Source organism: Sylvia atricapilla, chromosome 5 (genome assembly GCF_009819655.1).
Source record: "Sylvia atricapilla isolate bSylAtr1 chromosome 5, bSylAtr1.pri, whole genome shotgun sequence".
In the NCBI taxonomy this organism is placed as follows: domain Eukaryota; kingdom Metazoa; phylum Chordata; class Aves; order Passeriformes; family Sylviidae; genus Sylvia; species Sylvia atricapilla.
In genome coordinates, this window is record NC_089144.1 from 30286744 (window position 1) to 30309980 (window position 23237).

Sequence of the window (23237 nt, forward strand, 5' to 3'; positions counted from 1 at the left end):
GTTTTAATGAAAATGAACACCAGACCCAGCTACTCTGACTTACCTAGGCCTGATGTCCTTCTTTAAGATAAATGCTATTGAATAGAGTCTTTGATTATTTATGGACTAGAGATGGTTTTGCCTTCTAATGAATGTCCCATTTTCTGCCCCTTACTAAATCCAGAGCTGAAATATTCATTGCTTCTCTTTTTATTTTATTTTTTTTTAATATCATTCTGACATTCTTGAGACATCAGATTAATGACACACCTGTACTGTCACTAAAATTTCTAACATTTTCATTGAGTTGTTTTTTGTCCTTGAGAACATACCTTTTACTTTTCTTTAACGCACCTCATTCATTTACTACAACTCTAATGGTTTAATTAGAATAGCCTCCTGACACAAAAAAATTATATCTCAAGCATTATCAAGACAGAGCAGAGATGATGCTGTAGAGGATGAAGGCTGCCTGATTGGAAGGGAAGGGGAAATGAGGGTGGATGTTTGTGGAATAGGTGTTGAGCACTGGGGCTGCAGTGCCTCCCTCATTAGTGGGGAGGTTGCAAATGCTGGCTGGCTATGGGCATGGTTCTCACATGAGCTCATTGATGCTGGAGCTGTGTGCAGACCAGGATATTTTGGGCTATAATTATGCATCAGACAAGTATGTAACAGTGAGAAAACCTGCAGCTGCAATGATAGGAAGTATTTATACATAGTGGTGCCATGTGGTGTGTGCTCCTATACTATAGTCAGTGATATACTATATATACTTCCACACTACATTTAGTTGCTGTACTGTGTATCCCAGCTAATCCAAAGAATGAGGCATTCAGTATCTCACAGATAACCCCACTTCTAACACCAGCCATTCACCATACCCGATGACATCAGTGCAGCTCCATGAATAGATAGACGACAGGGAATGCCAAAGGGTTATTTTATTAAGGGGCTGCCATCTTGCTCATCTGTGAATACATGGATATACAAATTTCTCTCTTAAAAGGGAATGAAGTTTAAGTAATACCTGTGTTAAGGCTACCACCTTGACTGTTTGGTTTTAAAACAAAAATTCTTCTCCTGCTAGACTAAAGCAGATGAAAAATAATCTGCAGTCTTCAAATAATTCATTTATTATACATTCGTGGATGGTCTAATAATAAAAATCCTCCCCAAGCCTATTGTCAACATTACAAAATGAATAAAAAACTCTAACTTCCAGCATTCCCAGCAGTGCTAATAGTTAGGGAGCAATACTGCCCTTAATCCCAGAGTGTGCAGCAACTGCATTATCACTGTCACCAAACTTGACATTTTACAGCCCCTCTACCTCTGTCGGTTTTTGCCATAAAAAGGCAGTGAGTTATGCCCTTGTTCCATAGTTCTGTTATTTTTCTTGAGGCCATCTATATATTTTAGGTGGACTACCTGAATTCCTCTCTCTACACTCTGCTGTAGTCACAATATGTGTTTTTACTATGAAGTAAAGATACATTTACAATTTCATACATACAACTCTCAGTAATGATAACAGGAAGAGAGATATGGTGGTGTTTTACTATTAATTCTCATCCACGTTACAGGTCTCTTCAGTAATAAAGGAACATTATTTGTATTAGTCTGCTTAAAATAGAGAAAAAAGATTATCAGCACTGTTTTCTTTTAAAAATGCAGAGCCAGATTTAATATACTGGGGAACACTTCCTCATGAATGCTAAGGATACTCCTCATGAGGAAGTGAGCAGATAATACTTCTCAGAAGGATAGCCTTTGCATTGAATATATATATTCCTTGATACAGATATTCATATATATTCAACATATTTGATATTCCTTTCCAGTTAATCTGTAAATATACACAATTTATACACATACAGATACACAGAACTGGAATTTTTTGTGAAGGCAAGGTGGGAGCAGAGACAGCTTTCGAGTGCATCACAGCCTTCTGAATTCACACGGATGTAGTCAGCTGATTTCTAGGTCAGAAAATGAAAACTCCAATTACATGAGCTTGGATTTGTGTAAGTGTGATAAAGCCAACAGTGGCACCTTCCCACTCATCCCCTCTGCTAAGGAGTCAGCAACACCTCTCTAGCTGGTTTTCCTTGGTGTGTGCAGAGAGCATATGCAGTGAGTACTTCACAACACAGCCCAATTCATGATTTGACTGTTAGTTAAACATTAATATAGCATGGAATGCAACCCTTTTTTCCTGTCTTGCACAGCTGTATAGCATGATACACTTGAGATTGTCAGTAATGCTGTTACCCTTGTATAACTTAACTATACAGGATATTGTTGAATGCTGACGTATGCATAGACAAGATGAGGTACGGCAATTGAGGAAGTAATTCAAATTTGTGCTGTACAATGGTAACACAAAACTTTAGGACATGAATTAAAAGTTCTCAAGAGGAAAACATCTTGAAATTTATTATAACATAAGTAGCAAACATAGGAATGTGTTTTTACACAGGTAGCAGTTAGGCCTTGCTACAGGTATATTTCAACCACTGCTGAATAAAAATGAACCCTTTACAAACCCACCAATTCAATCTGTTTCCTTCAAAATAATATTAAGTGTGTGGTTATGAAAACAGAGTGACACATAAAAAAAAAATCAAAAAATCATGTACCACAGGGTAACATTTTTATGACTAGAGGAAAACAAAAAATTATGTACATAAATACATATGTTTTTATATATAGCAAATTACAGTTTCCTGCACTGAACATTTTTCAAATACACAAGTACTGAACAATACTGGATAGAGTGCTTTGTCACACCTTGTGGTCTCCTTAAATTCCTGTGAGAGTGGAAGACAAGTTTTTACGGAGGATACAACTTGTTCAGTGATGTAAGCTCACACAACAATTAAAAATTAAAGAACAAAAAACCCCTACAGCAGAAATGATTGATATTTCCAGTACAGGCATTTTAAAAACAAAATGAAAATACTCTTCTTCAAGCTCGTGCCCCAACAGAGAATCTGTGTCAGAGAACTTCATTCTGTACAACAGCTGGGTGACAAATCTGGGCAACAAATCTAACACTCAGCTTTGTCCACCGGCCTGTCAAAGCCTTTGTCTTTCTGATAGGCTAGTCAGTCTATCAGGCAGGGAGGGATCACCTTCTAGATCCCCTCCAGAAACTGTACCCTTGCTCTTGGGCCTGGGCAGCCGCTCCTACGATCTTCAGATCGAAAACAAGGCACTGACTGGTTCTCTGGCCATTACCTTTCCAAGGCTCTAGGAACTGTGGTTACTATCATTATGGGACATTTTGAAAGGGGTGACACCAAGCTATTTTTCAGGAGTATGTACAAAGTTATTTTGGTTTTGAAAAAAGAAAGCATTCACATCACACTTTTCATTTCACCCGTCCAGAAATGCTACGCTCAGATTCCTAATGCATAAATAACAATCCTTATTGACAAGGATGATGTAGACTCCATTGGGTTCTTGTGACCTTACCAGAAACTGTCTTCAAAGTACTGCAGTTACTAGCTAGGAATAACAATCCCATTTAGATGTTCTTCAGAGAACACAATACAAATATTTATGTTATAAAAAGCACTTGGTTGTCTTCACAGGTTAATGATGTCTCATACTTGGGGGATTGTAAATCCAGTCCATTACAATAAGAGTCATACTCACAATCATGAAGATTATACCAACTATGAGGAAAATTAGAGCCTGCAATTGGAAAACAAAATTTAATTAATAAAGCAAGTGATTGAGCAGGCAGTATCTCACAGGTTGTCCCACTGGATCTGCATTAGTGTAATACCCATAGCCTAAGTTTGGCTTATTCTGTGTGACTAAAGACCAAGTAATGATGCACAGGGATACATGAATCAAAATTAGTCCTGTGTGAATTTCAGTCCAAGAGAGATGGACTTTACACAGCTAGATCTGAAAACATCACACTTTGGTACAGTGAACAATAATAAAAAATATAACAAAGAAAAAACTCAGTTTTTTTACCTTTAAAAAAAGACAAATTTTCAGTCAATGATCATAGTCTCTGACATTAGGAACCATTTCAGAGTTAATCTTCTTAATCCTTATTAGGCAAACAGCTAAGCCTATATCTCTTATTTGACAGTATTTTTGTATATATTCAAGTGATTCAGACGCTGGTAGTCACCCTTTGCTTTAGTGAAGATTTAGTTTACCATAATCTGTCCACACTTAACACTCTATCTTGTGAAACAAAGATGAATATTGTGTGTGATCTCAGTGCAGGGTGTGAAACTCTAGATGTGCCTAACACAGAGCAACATGAAAATGAACAAAGACGCATGAAAAAATATTCACAGTGTCTGTACAATAGCAGCTACAAAAGACATGGTAGAAACCATTTCATCATAATGAATTTCTTTTATACTTGAAATATTCACTTTTGTGAATGCATACATATATTTATATATGCCCATCTGTTTACATTATGTGCCCACATATATATATAATCAATAAATTTTCTAATTACATTGTCAAAGAACATTTCTTCTGTGATAGGTAAATGTGCAGACTGTAATCAATGTTCAGGATGAAAGGTACTGCAGTGGCAGTCCAACATGACATATAGACACATGCTGTGCATAAATGATAGACCTTCATATATGTATCCTATAGGTGTGTGGACCTGTCTCAGAGGAGAGCTCACTGTTACTCATTTATCTTTAGAGTACAACTTCCTTCTTACTCCTGACCTCAAATCTTCCTGTTAATCCACAGCTGGTCTTCTAGCATGAACCAACAACTTCTTGTAGACTGTCTTGGTGCTATTTATGCAAATGCAGGTGTTAACTGGAGTTTAGATTGGATAAGTCCCCTTTTCTAGTGGTTTAAGACACACTTAATCCTAAACACTCAGGTGACTGTCAGGAGCAGTAGGGCACTAAAGGCTTTGTCTTGAGAAGCCTCAGGTGAATCCCACAGCCCAGCCTGCATTTTGAGTGAGACACTACCATTGAGGAGGAAGTGCCAGATGTTGCAAGTGAAAGGTCTGAGTATTAATGAAGAGTGGAAATCACACACCCTCCCACACTTGCTTTTGCAATTGCCCTCAGTTCTCTTACCCCAATTTTCTGGGGAGACCTCAGGGGTTCCTTCTTAACAATTCGCAGGTAGAAGGCGCCAGGGAGGATGAAAATCAACATTGTAGCAGAAGAGGCTCCTGGAAGAGAGAGCAGAGCCGAGTGCTGCACCATTTGACAGAAAAGCAGGATGGTACACCCGCAAAAGAGAACTTGTAGGGAGGCAGCTGCTATTCTGAGCCCAACTCTGCAGAGGGCTCTGTCTGTAGACAACATTCATGGAGAGCTGTAGATGTCCCAACACTGATTTGAGTGCTTGGGGCCCGAAGAGCCACCTGCTACTGGGAGGCTTTTTGCAAAGTGGTGTGGCTGCCTGTGGTGGAGCTATCTGCATGTCAGCTGGTGAAGCAAGGACAAATAGGCATTCCTAGGGCAGATGGCCCAGGAAAGCAGGTATTGAAAAGAGAGTGGATAATCTGTGCCTAAGAAGTGCCTACTCCTCTCTGCTCAGCAGAGTCTAGCATGAAGACCTGGATATAAAAGGCAGAGAGAAACAAACCAGCTGCAGCAACCCCATGGAGGTACCTTTCTCAAGAGCATCTGCATCCCTGAGTCCTCAAGCACTTCAGGGCATGGAGGGTCTTCATGGACCTCTTTGTTCAGAGGCCAAAATTGTTAATGAATTGTTAATGTCAAAATTGTAATATCAAAAGGAATGTGTCACTTTTCTTCTTTTTCTGGCACAACAGTTTGGAAGTCAATACATTTTTTTGTGTTGTAGTTGCTTGAAAACCAAAGGTGATTTCCCTCCCGTCCACATTCATTGCATTTCCTCTTGGCCAAAATGGGAATTCCTTACCAGTTTTTATATTGAGATTATTGGATTCCTTGTGTCTCATGCAAAGTAACAACAAAGTTGAGTAGCCTGTAGCTTTGTCTGTCAGCTGTTTGGGAATCCTTACATTCCCTTTATATTATATTACTCTGCTGTAAGAGATTGACCTTCAGTCCATGAATGTAAATATGTTGTAGAAATGAGTCAACAAAAAGCATTTATGAAACCTACCGATAAATCCAAAAATGTCTTTAATAGTTGGGACAAAAATTACTAGCAGATTATTAAAAGCCAAAATTACTGCTGCAATCAGGAAATGTCTTATCCAGCTGAATGGTCTTTTGGGAAACAGCAATGCACTGATAGATGAACGGATCTGCAAGATGAAAAACAGCAGGGAAAGTAAAACAACAATTAATTTATCTTTGCTTTCACTTAAAAATATGATCTATATTAGTAACTTCTGCTGTGAGAAATTCTGACTGAAAAAATGTGTTTTCAATCTTTGATTCCCGTAATGTAATCTCACTCTGATGTAGGTTTTTGAGAACTGGCCTCATAGTTTAATGCAGAAACTCAAATATTTGCAGTGTAGGAGAAAGTCAAGTAAATAGGGTGTAAAATCAGGGACATAAAATCTGTTCAACTGAAAGACGCTGATATCAGCAAAAAAAATCCTCAAAGAACCTGCCTCTATAAGTACTAATCAGCAGGCTAAAAAAAGAGCATGTGTGAAACATGAATTGCTGTATTCCTGAACCTGATGAAAATCCCACAAGAATTCTGTCATTTACTTTTCTGAGAGATAGAGGAAGCTGTTGTTTTACTTAATCATTAGACATATACGTATACACATCTGAAAAGAAAAGCATATTTTTCAGTGTCACTTGGAAATGATAATCCTAAAACCTATTGCAGAGGATCCTTTTTTGCTTCACTGACTTTCACACACATCATGGATTTTGTTTTGCTTTCACAACTTAAAGGATGGTAAGTAGAAAGAAGGTGAAAAGCAAATCCATTTGGTGACTGGAGACAATGTTATCCTCAAGTACTTACTTAAAAGCTGGTATTTAGAAATTGAACAAAAATATTTTACATTTAAAAGAGCTCCAAATGCACTTCAGTTTGGTTGTTCTAAAATAACATATAACTGCTTCTGGTGAGTTTGGCAATTGAATAAATATGTGGGGTTCTCTCAGTGTAGTACATCACTTGAAAACACACCATGAGTTTTGTATTTCTTGTTTTTCCAGTTTCCTAATGAATATTAGGAAGAGGGAGGCAGATTGAAAATATTTTGTCCAGTTTTTGAGTTGGCGTTAAATAAGTTTTTACAGAAAGAAAATTCTGCCTGCACTCCTGTGAACTTACTGTCAGCATATTGTGCATTATTCCTTTTGTGACACAGTCCTTAAAAAGAAGCTACCAAACTGAAGTTTTACAGTGACTAGTAATAGATTTACACTTAATTCTTTTTTTCTGGCAACGAAATACCTTTTTTTTTTTTTTTAATGAAAGACTCTGACTGCTTTAGGAAAATACAAATGGGATGATTAATTAAAAAATATTGATATGATTATGCTGCTTATTTGAAGTAATAAGATCTGCTGAACTGTCTGTCCTGATAGAATGTGTAAAGCTCTTTCATATTTCAGTTTACAAGAAAATGATATTATCTCAGGAGTTCTTTTAATGGAACAATCAGTGCTGTGGTATGTAACTGCTAACTATTCAAATATATAAATGATTATACAGAAACCTAAAAACAAAATGCTGCACCTGACAGACAGACTTTTGCAAGGCCCTTAGCTTGTTTTCCCATGAAGGCTGATCAATTTAAACATTTAGCCACTAGTTTGAACATGATGTTTGAGGTAGGGCACTGGAGCTCTCTGAGCTAGAAGGACTGATCACTCTGGGTGCTTAATACCTGAACTTTTTTTGTTTTTTTTTAAGTTGACAACATTGAACAGTGATTGCTCCTCTTAGGCATTTGTCAGCAAGCCTGGAAACAGTACCTACACAGAGCCTGTATTGCATCCAGGACAACGGAGCAACAGGAGCCCTGGGTTATTCAGATGGGAACACTGGTGTGATGCAACTTGCTGGCAGCATGATGCTGGGTTTGGACATGCTGTACTAATGACACACCAGCCTCCCAAAACCAAATGATGAGGAACAGTTATTTTCTCCTCTGTTGCATGGCAGCTCAGGGAAAGCATGAGGCACAGTCTTATACATCAGGAGCCTGGAGTTTTGCTCACTGGGGGAGATTGATACCTGAGAAGAGTCAGGACCCCCTTGTTTAGCTGTGCGTTTCTGTCCCTGGTACTATGGTTATTGTGTTTTTCCTGGTGAAGAGCAACAGAAGCTCCAAACTTTGCTCAGACAACTGACTATGCAGCCTTTTATGCCTCTTTTTTCTGGCATTTAGTTTCCTCACCTGTCCATAGACTCAAGCCTGTAAGGTGAGCACAAGGCCCTCTGTCCTTGTACTTTGGCAGCTCAGTGTGTGAGTCCTGCATGCCTGAGCTTCGTGTGTCTGTCCTAAGTTTGGATGCTATAGTAGGTGTCTGTGTCTCTATTAGGAAATTTCATAGTGGTTTCAGCATATCTCCAAGACTTGGATACTTAGCACTGCTCTGATAAATATAGTACAGAATATAGATAAATATAGTACACAAAGAGCCTGAGAGAGACAGAGAAGTCATTCCTGATTTATCCATAAAGACTGATTTATTTCAGTCTTTTAAATTTTGCAACCCTAACTGCCTAAGGTCCATGCTCTGGTCAAACTTCATATGAAAAACAGACCTCTCTAAACAAAAAGCTCAGGCTTACTTTTCTTCTTAAAATCTATTTGTGCTGATCACATTCAGTCACTGTGTACGGGTTAGCCCTGATTTCAGCTGTGTTACTTACAGGGAAAAGGACGAGGGGCACAGTCAGGGTTACAGCCACCAGCACTGCCAGGCGAACTGACAGCAAAAGGGTGTCAAAGGTGTAGACTTTGGTGTATGTATGAAGTAGCTCATCTTCAACTTCTCCTACAAAAAGGAAACAGAAAGGAGTTAAATCACTTAAGCACTACCTTGCACATTTAAAAGTATCTTTATACTGCAGCCAGATAAGAGATAAGATTAACTTTAGCCCAGCTGCTGTCATTAGATACAAGTTATGGGCTAGACATGAAAGAGGAATTTTCCCACTGTGACTGATACAAGTCCATCATTCAGAGATGATGAGGGTAATACAGCTCTGAGGAGATGATTTGTACTCAAGTATCTTTGAGATGACTTTGAGAAAGTCATTAAGTGAATATAGAACCTGAAGTAAAAATAATTTCTGTGATATGAAACAACTCACTGAACAGGTAACAGTTCCTTTTGACCTCCACCCAGATGTCCTAGCTCTCAAACAGAGCCCTCTTGCCCCAGTGACAGGGAGCAGATTGTGCTGTATCACTCACTTCTCTGCTGTAAGGAGGAACTAACAAGGTAAAAAGAGGTGGCGTTTGCACAAAATGGTGCGTTAACAGAGGGGCTACACTGTTTGCCTACCAGTTAGTCTAGCTCATCCAGATTTTTTTTACACTAGAATGATTTGCACCTGTTTTTCAGCATAGATGAAACTGAACTAGTGGCGTCAGAGACAGATTGGATAGCACTTAATAGTGTCATGTAAAACTGTTGAGCACTAGAGTATTTTTAGTACTCTTGGCCTTTGCCAAGAGTCAAGTTTACAGCAGCTTCTTGTCTGAGTTCACAAAGTCAAGGGAAACAAAACTAGTTGCCGTAGTAGGTGCCTCTGAGTCCCTCACAGGTGAGGAACTGTGATAGTTGGATAAGTCCCACTGTTCATTCAAATGGTCATACACTGTGTATTATAATTGAGTGTTGCTTTAACTTGGATTCAGTCCCCCAGAAAATGCATTAATACTTGAGTCTTTGTGATAGAACCAGCTTGCCTGCATTAAGAAGTGAGAGAAAATTCTGCAGAGAACAGGGTTTTGACCTACCATAGAAGGTGAGATATCCAAAGAGGGCAGCCAGAAGATACATGATAAGCATGCCAGTGATGGAGATATTTGAGACATTCTGCATCCGCTTTCGGGAGCGACTAAAGTACAAAAGAAAGAGAACATCTGTCTTTATTTGTACAAGAAGTGCTCTGAAGTGTCTTAGCTCTGTGACATACCCTCACTGGATAGTAAGTTCATAGCAACTATGTTGGTTACATAGAGCTCTTGATGCTTTACAACTCTGTGTAGAGTAGCACAGATTTATAAAATGTGTTGAAACTGCATTTCTAGTCCTTTCTCTGTGGCAACATAAAAATGTGCCACGTTATTTTGTATATTATTTATTAAATGTCAATCTCAAATGGTGTATTTCAGATTAAAAAAAATAGAGGGACTAGAATTACAGGTCTGTTAATAATAATAGACAAGAGTTTTCAGCCATCTCTACAAGAACATACCCTTTTATCTACATAGGGCTGTTCTGCAGGTTCAAGAACCCCTTGCAGATCACATCCTTTCTTCATAAATCCTTTGGTTAAAGAAAATCTTCATCTTATAGGACCTGCAAGCATTTTCCCAAGTAATATAAGAATTTTTATTGCTTTTGAGGTTAAACCTACTGAAATAGGAGGTACTGGTTCTTAGCCTCCTTGAGTTTTGCAACACACCCTCCTGTAATGCAATCTTTGCTGCTTGTTGACCTTCCCTAATATTAACTCTGTGCTGTTTTAAGCCAGTGTATTTGATTATTGATATTTGTTAAGCAAAACAGGCTTAGTGAAGAGCCTATTTCAGACACCCAAACCAGTGGCATCCCAAGAAACTTCAAGAGTAAGCAGCAACCAACACAGACACAGAACATATTTAGGTATTATTAGAAACCAGAATGATCTGTTTCAGTGCAACCAAGCTCCCCAGTTTATTTCAGATCATTTGAAGGACTGTCCAGATTCCTCCTTTACTAAGTAACATTCATCAATGCAGTGGTCCTCTGTCATCAATATCTCACTATAAGATCAAAGCAAAGCCAAAATCTGCTTACTATGGGAAGCAATAAATCATTATCATGCGGGTTGCTGTTTCATCAGCAACCAAGGGACAACATGAAGAAAGTTATCTCTATGGTTAACTGGAAGTATTGGACAAAATTTAAGAACCTTACTCTTTGAGTTCACTGTATATTGGTAGCACCTCAGGGTGGCATACGAATGCAAATGCCAGGATGGGTATTGCATAGGCAGTCTGTAAAATAAAGCTCCCATTAGTAAGAATGGTCACGGCTGTACCTCTGAGTTTTGGAAGGCAGCAGTTTACGTGGTTTATGTGGTACAAACGTTGGAAGACAAATTCTACAGAATCTCCCTTACCCGTGAATTAAACACAAAGTATTTTGGCTGGCACTTGTCACTATGGTCGCTGTGTGCTTCGTATTCTACACTGCTTTTCGGGGAGGTATCTTTTGGCTCCTCAAGGCTTGGGAAGTGCCCAGCTGTGTTATCCATCATGAAATTCACACCAGAACTGAGTGACCCATTTGGTAACATGACCAGGTGCATTGGCACCGTGCTGTTGGTGGCAGTCCAGTTTTCAACCCCATGGTCCATGATGGGAAGAGGACAGGGTATTTGGGATTTCTTGAAGATCACCTACAAAAAAGTAGACAATGCTATCAGAAGAGTGCCACTGTAGGAGATTGCACATCTATGGTGTTCCAACAGACATATAAGCAGACACTGAGAAAGAGACTAAGCAAGAAACCAAATGCTGCAAACTCCACTTCTGCAAATATTTGTTACTCTGCCTCTAGTGTTTTACTGCTTTATTTTTTATCCTCAAGTGTTTTTTTAAACTGATTTTTTATTCTGACTTCATTCAGCAATAGGTGGTTGATTTGATTCACTTGCAGGAGCTATTCTAACATCCCCATTAAATTGTCATGGCATGAAGTATAAAAGTGTTTAAGATTTACAGAGTCTGTATTTGGCTGGAGACAATACCTGAACAGTCACCTACCACACTGACAAAGAAAACCATACAGGTCAACGAAAACCCACTCGTATAACCAAGATAACCTGTGCAGCAAGAAAAACAAAACAAAACAGTTCAGTTAGACATAAATTCACAATCTTAACGGGACTCAAAAATGAGCTTAAGCAGGGCATTAAGCTTACCTAAGCTTTTTAGAAGGGAGAGGGGAAGAATGACCACAACAGTTACAAGTATGACAAGGTAGTTCCCATTAAGGTACCATTCTCTAAAGAGGAAGAATGAAAATTAAAACAATCATAAGTGACACAAAAGTGAATTTTTTTTAAATCTCAGGCTCAGGCTGGGGAAAGGCACCTACCCAGAATTCTCCTCAAGTTTCATAAATGCTCTGATGACTTCAGGAAGTTCATATTTAATAATAAAGAGGTAGCTTGACATTGCTGGAAAAAAAACCCAAACAAAACAAACACTGTCAGAGAAAATCAGAGTTTCAAAAAAAGAGAAAAGTTTTTTTCTGAAGTAAAGAAATGAGTTTTGTTTAAGTAACAATGTGACTAAATAAATAAATAAATAATTTATATTGTTATGAACATGTTCTAAATGACATCTAGCATTCTGTATTAAAACACAATACAGTTACTACTGAATTTATAGCATACTTAAATCACTTTTAACTCTTCCTTTTGCTATTTTGTTACATATGTGGGTTTTTTTCCAATAGATGCTGTCCATCTCCATTCTGTAGTAACTTCAATTGTTACTTCCTCTAGATCCCTTCAGCTACCTTATCCTTCCTACTTTCAACTTCTTTCTTGCAGTATCTGCTCTATATATAAAGAAATTAACTAGTTGTCGGGATTCTTGATGTAAGAGAGGACTTCTATACATCTCATTTAAAATGTACTGCCAGAAGTATGCTTTTTTCATTTGTTTTACTTTTTTCACAGAGAGGTCTCTGGAGATCTATGGATCAATCTAGACAAGAACTAGAGGAACAGCTATTTCTCTTTAATAGGGAAGCATGCTTCATTTCTGAATTCAACCAATTTGATATCCAGGCTTGAGGAAGGAACGGATTACCACAGAATAACATCTTTTATGAACAAAATCAAAAAGTTTTTTGCAGTACAGAGATGTGAACTACCTCTGTTTGTATAGCAAAGTTACTATAACCTATTGATGGAGATTTGCAAAGCATGTTAAGTTCCAGTAGAGAAATCATAAAAAAATATGCATAAATTTAATTGACTAATGGCACATTTAATTTAAACTTCAATTACCTCTTAGGTACCAAATACCTTAAGGAATCTGTAAAAAATTAAAAACTCCCTTTTTCTTTCAGACTTGGTGTTCTTCAGCCTCCTAAAAGGCTTCTTCCAGGATAGTAAAGGAAAGAAGCTTTGTTGAATGAATGTACACTCTATCACTATTGTTTATATTGGTAAGTCTCCTGTTCTAAAAGGATGGAGGTTACTTGATAGATATTTCACAGAAAGTATCTTTGTGAGTGAGTACATTCAAAAATTACTTTAAATATAAATTTTAGGAATAGCAAAACACAACTGTTATTTGTAGGAGCAAATTCAACTGAAAAATGAACGACTGAAGAACCTTTTATGGAGATGTCAGAACCCTGTGCTGTTCCTTGTAGATCAGACTCATCTTTTCTAAATTGAAGCAGATGCTTCAACTAGATGCTAAGGACAGTCTGAGCCATACTCAATAAGGACAATGGCCAGCTCCTTGAGGACAGTCAGTCAGGCAGGCCACTTAAGCCATCACTGAAACCTCTTCACTGGCTATGGAGAGATCTCAGGCAACTGTCTTTCACCACACAATGAAGTGTCAGGTAGCTGAAAAAAGTGAGATGAATTCCTCATATTCTTCATTTTTACAATACAATGTATGCTGTATCTGACTCATCTCTGATGCAATTTAGCCAGACAGAGGAGAGAAAGAAATCACTTGTGTTCTGTAGGAAGAACATTGGAAGCTAGAAAACTTTCATCTCTTACCTCCAATATTCTGCATTGTGACTGCAATGAAAACACCACATTTCCCAGGCCAGCCAAATGCCTTTGCTCCCAGCTTTTCATATATTAATGATCCTGAAAAAAAACCCAAACAAAACCAAACCAAACAAACAAAAAATGTGAGCTACTACATTGGACATACTTGGTAAATTGCATTCCAAGGTGAAATGCATGCAGTACAGACTCTTTTTCAATCACAGCCTCCTACCTCCTTCTTTTGATATCTTCAGTAAAAGGTGGACCGAGTAGAGTGACAATATTGCTACGCTGAGCAGCAAAATTCTGCAAGGCAAAGCAGAAATCAGAATCCTAAGCAGGACATCAGAGACACTCAGTTGATTTGAACACACACTTGTTCGTTCTCATAAAGTTCCACATGTAAATAGTTTTCAGCAAGTTTGGTCTCCCAGTGTTAAATGCAGAGCTAAGTGTCAACTGTAGTTTACTTGGGAGTACAGTTGCACCTTATACATCTAAAAGCCCCTGAAGGCTTGTTTAAGTCCCATAAGTGCCAGTTTTGTGCTACTCCACAACGACAGAATCTTTTATCTTAACAAGATCCCACTAGAGTAAACAGATTCCTATGCAAGAATTTGGTCTTTGGACTCTCACCTGCCCACTGACCTCTCATTTTCAAATCTCTCCTTAATCAGATCTGTCAAACAGCCCACAAAAATGAAACCCAAAACCAAATTGTGACTGGGACAACTTCAATGCTACCTCTTGACTGGTCACTGCCATATCACTGTGCAGTGGTTGCCTTAGTGTAAGTGTCTTAGTGGTCACAACATTAGTTGCCTGCTGTGTACGTACATTAGAAATCTTGCATAATGTTAAAGCATGGCCTAACACTGGAAAACCTGCTTCTGGATCACTGGTAGCTTAGTCTTGTACTCTTAATCTTCTTGAAGGTACCAGTACCTGAATTCAATAATTCTGATTACTACCATGTTCCTTCCACACAACAGGTTCATCCCATGTGATTTCAGCTGCCTCTTGTAAACTGCCTGTGAAAAATGTAGCTTTGTATGATATTTTAGAGGCTAAGCACTGTGGACAGCATATCTCATCACCATAACCATCTTGTCATCAGCCTGCCCAGGTGCTGGTGAGGAGGAGAATGCAATGATAACATGACAGATATAGAAAATATGAATGTACTTTATGCCATGGCTGAACAGGAGGTTGTGCCCACACCTTCCACCCCACTGAACAAGTGGTTTTGTATAGATACAGGTAGACTTAACATATCACAGTGTTCTTTCCAGTGATCATTTATGAACACACCAGTTAGTACAAGTGCTCAGAGGAAGTTGAAGGAGAAAAAATTCCTACATTTTTCTGACCCTAAGTCAATTTTACAACTGGCTTCCATTTTTTGCTCTGCAAATACTATGTCTAAACCAGTTGAGTACAGGTGTTAAGTGCTTATACAGAACAGCATTTGAGTCTACAATTAATTTTCAGTTCAAATTATATTGGCAAAACAGGAGATGTTTCTTAGCAACTGGAAGCTATATGCAACATTTCAAATGCTGTTGCTGTCATAGTTACACAGTCCCTACAAGCAAGAAGATCTATAAAAACATGTTAGATTTCAGTAATGCCAAAAAATATCTTATTGTCACATAGTAATACCATGGTTTATTCCACTCTCATGAGAGGATAAAATTAACATCAAAAATTAAAATCAGTTATTGAAAAGAACCCAAAATTTATTTTTGTTTGTCTCATTAAAAGGAGCCAGATGTTAGCCATCTATTAAAAAACTTCTCACGGCTATTGTTACTGTCTATCAAAACCCATTCTGTGTAGATACTGTTTGTCAGTCACAGACCAATGATGTTCTTTGTGCACATTGGGTACAGGCAGACTTGAAGTAGCAACACTGAGTCTGTGAATGCCTTTGCACTCAAAGCATATTGCCATTTCAGATTGTGTCCAATACTATTCCATTTCTACATAGCAGTTACATAATTGGGGTGAAGGAAACTTATTTATGGGTCATTTAATACCCTTGTTGGATTCGCATACTGAACTGGCAAGATTCCTCTGGTTATTTTAGGACCAGCATGCTGTTCTTTCCTTCTGTTTCTGACTGCACAGTATCAATTTACAGTCATGTTCTTAACACAAACGAGGCCTAAAATACTACAACATAAAAGGATTTTCGGCAGTGGATGGTTCCTTGTGGTGAAGTTGAAATGCTTTCATTACAGAGGGTCTTACAGGAATCTTCAGCCAACAAACCAAGCTTAACACACCTCTCTAATCATAAAAACTTCAGCTCCAGCCCCCACTTATATTCTATTTGCTTCTTTTTCTATGTACTTACATGAAAAGGATAATTCCTGTGTTGGCCATGGCATAGGAGAGCCCTAAGATACCACTGCCCATAATGGCATTGCTGAGGTTGAACGAGGACATTCCAAAGGAGGTTCTACCACTGTGCTGTTGGGTGAAAGGACAGAAAATGGGAATTCATTTGCATTTTACTGAGCATTACTGGCTAATTATCCTCATTGTGATATTCTCTGTACTGCTCCCCTGATCCCTAGAGGTGAAGCTTTTCAAGGTTCCCAAGCCCAGAGGCACTCGCCACCATAATGAGTCTCTTTACCCCAAAGACAGCTGTGCTGGTAGAGTTTGCCTCTTCCCACACTTTCATTGTCTCAGTCAGGAGGCCTACATTCCTGACAGGTGCCTAAGGTGATACAGTTTGACTGGCTGTGCTGGCCAGCTTCTATGGAAATACATGCTGTTATCAAATAGATTTCTGAATTATTGACTTTTGAATATTCAGATTTTCAGAAAAATTTATACAACGGATTACTGAATTTGTCTCCAAGTACAATCTGCTTTTTTCTTCGGGAAACTAAAAATGTCTGGGGGAGGAAGGAAAGGAGTGCTGCATGCCTTAGGACTAGAGGCAGAAAAATGGAAGAGGACAAAACTTAGGTGAGAGGGGATAGTGTGCGAGTGAGTTACAACTGACACCAAGTGGAAAAGAAAAAGGGAACATGGCTCCTAATTTTAGTTTAGAGTCACAAATAGCATTTTTGATTTTATGTGATCACTCCTTTTTCTGATTACTTTGAATCAAAGACTCAGTTTTACTTGTAAGACGACAGACAGGTTTTGCTGCACTGACTCTTAGAAAATGTGTTTATTATTTGAAAGCCAAGATTATGCTGGCCAGGCTCCAGAATAGTTTTGTTTACTAACACTTTTAGAAAAAAATCGTGTCAATAAGATCTACTTTGTAATTATTAATTAATTAATTAATTAAAAATGAATAAAACTTACATATTCTTCATTGTAGTCTTCCAATTTCTTTTTATCTAGATATCCATTTGTAAGGAACTTCTGACTTTCTGCATCATCACTAGCAAACGGACTGAACGCAAAGAAAAATAAGAAAAACATCAGATAAAGCTTATGACACACATTTATTTGAGTAGTGCCTTTTGTCATCAGTGGAAACTTTCCTTTGACATTGCTATGAAAATTTAAAGATCTTTCATAAAAAAAAAGCTCTGTTCTCCTGTAAAGTTCTCATGTCCAATGGCATGGTTAGATCTTTGCTTTGATGTGGAATTTAGTTCTAGTAATCTTCAAATTACTTTTGATTGCAGAGGTTGGAAAGCAGATCCTTACTGCCAGTAACATGCTAAAGCTGAGCACGTTTCAGGTCTCAGGAGCAAAGGACCTTGCAACTGCTGTGTTTGAGATACCTGCTGGAGGGTGCAGCAAGCTGAGAGCTAGAAACTGATGGCTGGTTTTGAGATGTCTTTTCCCAGCCACGCAGGTGCTAATGCCATGGTGGGTTCTGCTGGAATGTCTGAGGGTGGGCTGTCCTTGCTGCCCTTCACACCTTACCCTGTGTAAAATTCCCCCTCAGTGTGCTCAGGCTGAACTGCTCTGAGACTGCATTAATTTACACATGTACTATCTGACTGGAAATTGCCAAGGCGTAGTCTGTTCTGGGAGCCTGCAGATGTCAGTCTAGGTAGTGGCAGGCAAGGGGGGACCTTGGCTGTCTTGCTGTTCTGGGCACACTGTCCTCCAGAGCACGGAGCAGGGAGAGTCAGTGCTGTGGGAAAACTTCCCAGATGCCATTAGTGAAGATTGTTTATTGATTACTGCTTTCTAGCCTTAACAGAGCAGATAAAGGCTTACCTGCTAATTGCAGCCTTTTCCGAGTCAGCCGGCTCTGTGTAGTTGTCTTCAAGGCTTTCCCCACTGTTGCTCTGGTCATCAGGTTCGATGTTGACTTTTTGCAGCTCCATGCGATCCATTAGAATGGTCAGCGCTTTCCAGCACACACACTCGCTTCTTCAGGGTAAACAGCACTGTGCTGTCTGCTTGCAGGTCCTCTCTAGCATGCAGAGACTGCCAGAACACTCTGTTCTGCAAACAAAACACAACAGAACTCATTAGAGTTTTCTTCAAATTAGATAAATCAGTGTGAATTGTTTGGTTTGTGTTTGATCTTTGTAATAGCATTAAGAAGGGAAACTGTTGCAGACTGGGAAAATTCTGGGCAAGCATAAAAGTCTCTTTATATGCCAGCACTTGGTTCTCCTGTCTCCCTTCAGATGGTAAAGGGTGCCAAGGCCAACAGATGCACAGCGGATATCCAGCATCTGGAAAAAATACAAGGCCAGCAGAAAATAATTTCCTGAATTGCTGCTTTTGTGTTTCTAGGGGAGGGTGATGAAGAAATGCCTTCTGATAAAAACAAGAGTATAGCTAGCTCTCCCATTTGTTGTAAGATTGATGTTGTCACAAGTTTAAATGTTTCGTAGATTTGTCCCTTTCACTGGGATATGAAAGAAGAGATCATCTCTGTATAATCATTTTTTGATGATTAGGAGGTCCAATTCTGATAGGCCAGTTGATGTTTTTAAGTGGACGAGTCTTTAATTCTTACTTGACCCATCACTGGAAGCTCTGTCTCATACAGGATTATTACATGGATATAAGATTATCTTTACCCCATGAAAAAAAATCTTGCCTTTTAAAAATCATAAAAACAAATGCTCAACTCTTTATTTCTTGTATGGGCCAAATGAAACTGTATGGCTCAAATTAACAGAGAGAACTTCACCTCTGGAATTTAAGCAGCTGTGTGCTACAGATTCATCTGTACCTACGCATGTGAATTCATTCGTTTATTATCAGATTCAAGAGTAAAACACTGTGCAAAAAATGTTGCAGTTCTGCATTCCTTCTCCCTTCCTAAAGATATTCCTTGATGCATTCTATATTTCCATTCCACAGCTGAGGGGACACCGGTAAAGGAGTGAGCAGAGATCAGAGAGAACATGCTTAGGGCCAGAGTTACAGTTTCATCGCAATTTCCTTGCTGCCTTGCAATCAGGCACACTGGACAGATTCATGACAATTTTCATAAATATGACATGCTAAATGCAGCTCAGCACTCCATAATAAGAGTATCAGAAAAAACCACAACAAACAATTTCTAAGTCTGGTTCTTTGCAACACTAAATCTGCAATTATTTAATAGCCTTTCTCCTGGGTTTGCATTTATGGCTGTATAGGTCCAGCTCAATGACCATAATAATCATAATTATAATTATCATATTGCTGTTCTTAAGAACATCTACAAGCATATCTGTAGTGGCAAGATGTTGGAGTGCATGTGTTTAAAATGCAAATATAAACTTTAAATACCAACCATGGAGGTTAAAACTTACTCCAGGCCAGAAACTAATGTCAAATTCCTTGCTTCTTACTAAAAGCATTCACCCAGACCAGACAACTGAACAGGAGAAGCAATATCACAGTGCATTAGGAAATTTCCTACCAGAGAGACCGGCTGGCTTTAATTCTTTCTGCTGCCTCAGAAGTGTTTGTGTGTGAGAGGGGATGAGTGACTCAGGCATAAGGGCAGATCTGCTGGCACTCACATTCCAGTGCCTGGGGTATTCCGCCTGCTCAGGATATGAATAACTCCATGAGATAAAAAAACACTCCCTTCTCACCCCTCCACCCCCAACAGAGCCCTAACAACTGTGGTTTCATTCACAGAACTGTCTTCAAAGGGAGACGCTGCCCTGTCTGAGAAAGAGAGTTTTTCCAATTCTTGATGCTTATTTTTAATCTGTGGTGTAAAAGTCAGGCAAACAAATCTAACTGTGCTTATCCCTGTTCTGGTAAAGCGTAAAACCTCCCCTGTGTGCACTGCCTAACTGTTGTTGGAGAAATGTCTTTTCCAGAAGTGGCAGTCCAAAAAATACAGATCTTCAAAGAGATGGGAAATGGAGGAAAAGTAAACAAAAAAGTTGCCAGGATTTAAGTAGCACAAAGATTAGGCTGAGGATGAAAGCTTGTGAAGTGCAGCAAACAATTTGGAAAAATTGACTGAAAATACATGTTACAGCATAAGAATCATCTGGACATTGCCCTGTCAAACATTTACACAAGTCATCTGATTTATGGGCATCACCTCAAGAGGTTGTGGAATTACTGCATAAAGCAGTGATTTTCTCTTTTATTGCATTGTCTTTAATCTGTGAAATCCTAAAATCTTCTGGTGAAAGTACAAAGCCCCAGGTGGCAAATTAAGCCTGTTGAGAAGCTGCTTTCTTGCAGTTGTAACTTTTTAGGGAGAGATTGGTAGAACTACAGAGGTTTGCAAACCATGAGTAGAATGCCATTGGCATAAATGTGGGGAGAGTGAGACCTATAAACCAGGCTTGCTATTAGTTTTGAATCCAGCAAACACTAATAACTGTGATTATGACCAATAGTGCCTTTGAACTTTGGTAGAACTAGGCAGAGCTAGTCATTAGTTGGTGGCAATCCATATCTTCATGTTCCTAGCACTGCAGATGCTGAGAGGTTCAGGAGATGTACAGGCACTCGTAGCGTGTTCTCCCCACAAGTAACATAGAAGAGGCAGAGCTGTCACTTCTTCACCTGAGGGGGACATGGTGTGACCCTGTACCTCTGGAGTCTTTACTCAGCTTGCAAGATATTTAGATAAAGGGGAAAGCACAGGCATTGGGCACTCAGTCGCACCCCTTCAGGGGTTTGTGCTGGCTGGATTGCTGCTCCTGAGGGGATGGCCAGGAACCAGGGCAGGGGTGGTGTGAAATCACAGCTAGCAAGGCTGGGCAGGCCTGTGTCCTGCCAGAAGCTTAGCCTGTAATATTGGAAGAAAAACACTATAGCTCATCTGCTTTAGCTTCCCTGGGATTTAATGCTTTCTGCTTCAGAGTCATGATTTTGGTGCCTAAACATACAAGAGTAATCTCGTAGATTTCCAGTGTTCCTCAAACTTGCCTTCGATACAGTGATGTTTTTGCTGCCTCTTGTAACATTTGGCTGAACATAAAATATATTTCCTAAAGTATGGTATTAAAATGGAAATGCTCATTGCAAAATAAATTCAAAATAAATTCCAATTAGAAGGCAGTTATTTATCTCTATAAGAGTAATTTTCCTCTTCAAGCGTAGTGTACTGTTCTGCATCATTAATTAAGTAGTAGTTTTCAGCAATGATTTGGAAAATGATGAAACTTTTGGCATCTGATTTCACAATGTTATTGATTTCTGTTCAGTCTGCAGTTAGAACATCAGGCGAATGGACAACCACTGGGCAAATAATGCCAGGTCATAGATATGACTAACACTTTCATGGGGTTTGCTATATCAATATTTGTAATCTCTGCCATGGTATCCAATTTAGCAGATTTTGTCAGATTCTTCATTTTCTTCACATTGACTTTATAAAATTATTGTCTATGTGGCAATTTCAAAATGAAATAAGTGTTGCAGCTATGAAATAAAAAATTAAAATATAAAGCCTACTTTCCAAATTTGTTTAATGAAATATTAGCCAAGTAACCCAAGCGCCTAGAAAAATTCTCAGAAGATAGCCAAGGGCTGCAAAGGAAAGAAGTCATTCATTTCTTAAATCATTCATTTCTTAATTGACTGAGCAATTTTCATTGAATACTTTTTCTGCTTCTATGGTTGCTTAGGTTTTGATTTTCTGTACAAAAGAGAAAACTAAATTTCATTAATTAAGAAATACCAAAGATATTTGCCAGCACACATTACCATGCCAGTAAATCTTAAGGAGCTCATTCTTCATATTTTTAATTTACAAATTAATTAAATTTATAATTCCCGGTTTCTGAAGATGTGGCTAGTGTCTGAAATACATTGATAAAATTTTATAAAGGAAAAAATAAAGTCTACCTCTGAGTTGAGCAGGTTCCTTTCTTCACTTGCTAGGCAGGTTATATCTTCTAGGAATTGCACCTGTAAGAAAAAGTTTTCTCATGTGCAACCTAGAGCAGTTGAACAGTGATTTAAAGACAAATGGGAGTGTATGGGATGAACCAATCAACAGCTGCTACACCAAACAACTCCCTTTGACAAATTTGCGTAAGCTCTTTTTTTAAAAAAGGAAAAAAAGTAGAAAGGTAAATCAGTTTATTGGAGCACACTGAGGGCAAACATCTCAGTTACCAGAGCTATTTGCTCTCTGAGCTTAGCCCTATTTCAAAACGCTTATCCTCAGAACGCTTCAGCCAGGCTTGATCACACTTTCATTTGACAGTCTGGAGTTTTGAATAATGCGCATGCATTAAACTTGCAGTAGCACAATAATAAAGAGCCTGGAAAACAAGTTCTGGGAGAAATATCTGTTTGCTCCCACACTGTTCTTATCTCTGTGACAATAGAGCTACATCTTGCACTGCCTATCTGGCTTGGTCTGAAGCGTATGGTTTCAAAGGGGCTGTTTGACCTGTGCCTTAGTTTCCCAGCTGAAATATTTAATGTAATTTCAACTGAGGAGATATATGTCCAGCGACAAATGTTATTCAGTGAATGACAATATAAGCCTGTGGAGAAGTATTTAATTGTCTATGATGTGTCTGTAATACTGCAGAATTTGCAGTAGAATTTTATCCAATTACATAATGACCATAATTAAAACCCACAACTAACCCTCTGGCCTGTCCACCCATGTAGGCTTTGTGATTAAAGCCCTCGTACTGGCCTGATTGTGAAGGCAGGAGGGGAAGTGAGGGGATGTAATTTTTAATTCCTAGAGTTTCCTGTGGAGCACTCAGACTGCTTTAGCTCAGGCTAGGTGACAACCTGTGGGAATCCAACCCTGCTCTACTGGGACCAGGCCTTCTGCTTGCTTGCTGCCAGCACTGGCTGTGGTGTGCTGGTTTGGGAGCTCCCCCCCAGAAAAGAAATCTGAGTTCCAATATAGACTCAGACAAATAGTTTAACAAAAATAAGCTCTGTCTCCCTCAGTTCTGCATTCCCATGAAAAGACA

The 23237-nt window shown here is 38.8% G+C and overlaps 1 protein-coding gene across 1 annotated transcript; it reads right to left on the minus strand.

Annotated features, from left to right (window-relative positions):
• Positions 1-2383: 2383 nt before the first annotated feature.
• SLC38A4 (solute carrier family 38 member 4) lies at positions 2384-22216 on the minus strand. The gene is made up of 16 exons (XM_066319076.1): positions 22141-22216; positions 18088-18318; positions 17215-17305; positions 16244-16359; positions 14117-14190; positions 13891-13983; positions 12234-12315; positions 12058-12140; positions 11900-11958; positions 11254-11532; positions 11049-11128; positions 9884-9984; positions 8788-8912; positions 6094-6238; positions 5070-5167; positions 2384-3681 (listed from the first exon to the last, which is right to left on the minus strand). Exons 2-16 carry the CDS (start codon positions 18204-18206, stop codon positions 3580-3582), a joined length of 1647 nt encoding a protein of 548 aa, XP_066175173.1. The 5' UTR covers positions 18207-18318; positions 22141-22216; the 3' UTR covers positions 2384-3579.
• Positions 22217-23237: the final 1021 nt, after the last annotated feature.

Bases quoted from the DNA above. Each gene is read 5' to 3' on its own strand.
- SLC38A4 (XM_066319076.1), bottom strand. From the start codon at position 18,206: ATGGATCGCATGGAGCTGCAAAAAGTCAACATCGAACCTGATGACCAG. The intron at 17,306-18,087 runs GTAAGCCTTTAT...CTTTGCGTTCAG, and splicing joins GAAAAGGCTGCAATTAGCAG to TCCGTTTGCTAGTGATGATG. The intron at 5,168-6,093 runs GTAGGTTTCATA...TCTCTCTTCCAG, and splicing joins AGACATTTTTGGATTTATCG to GAGCCTCTTCTGCTACAATG.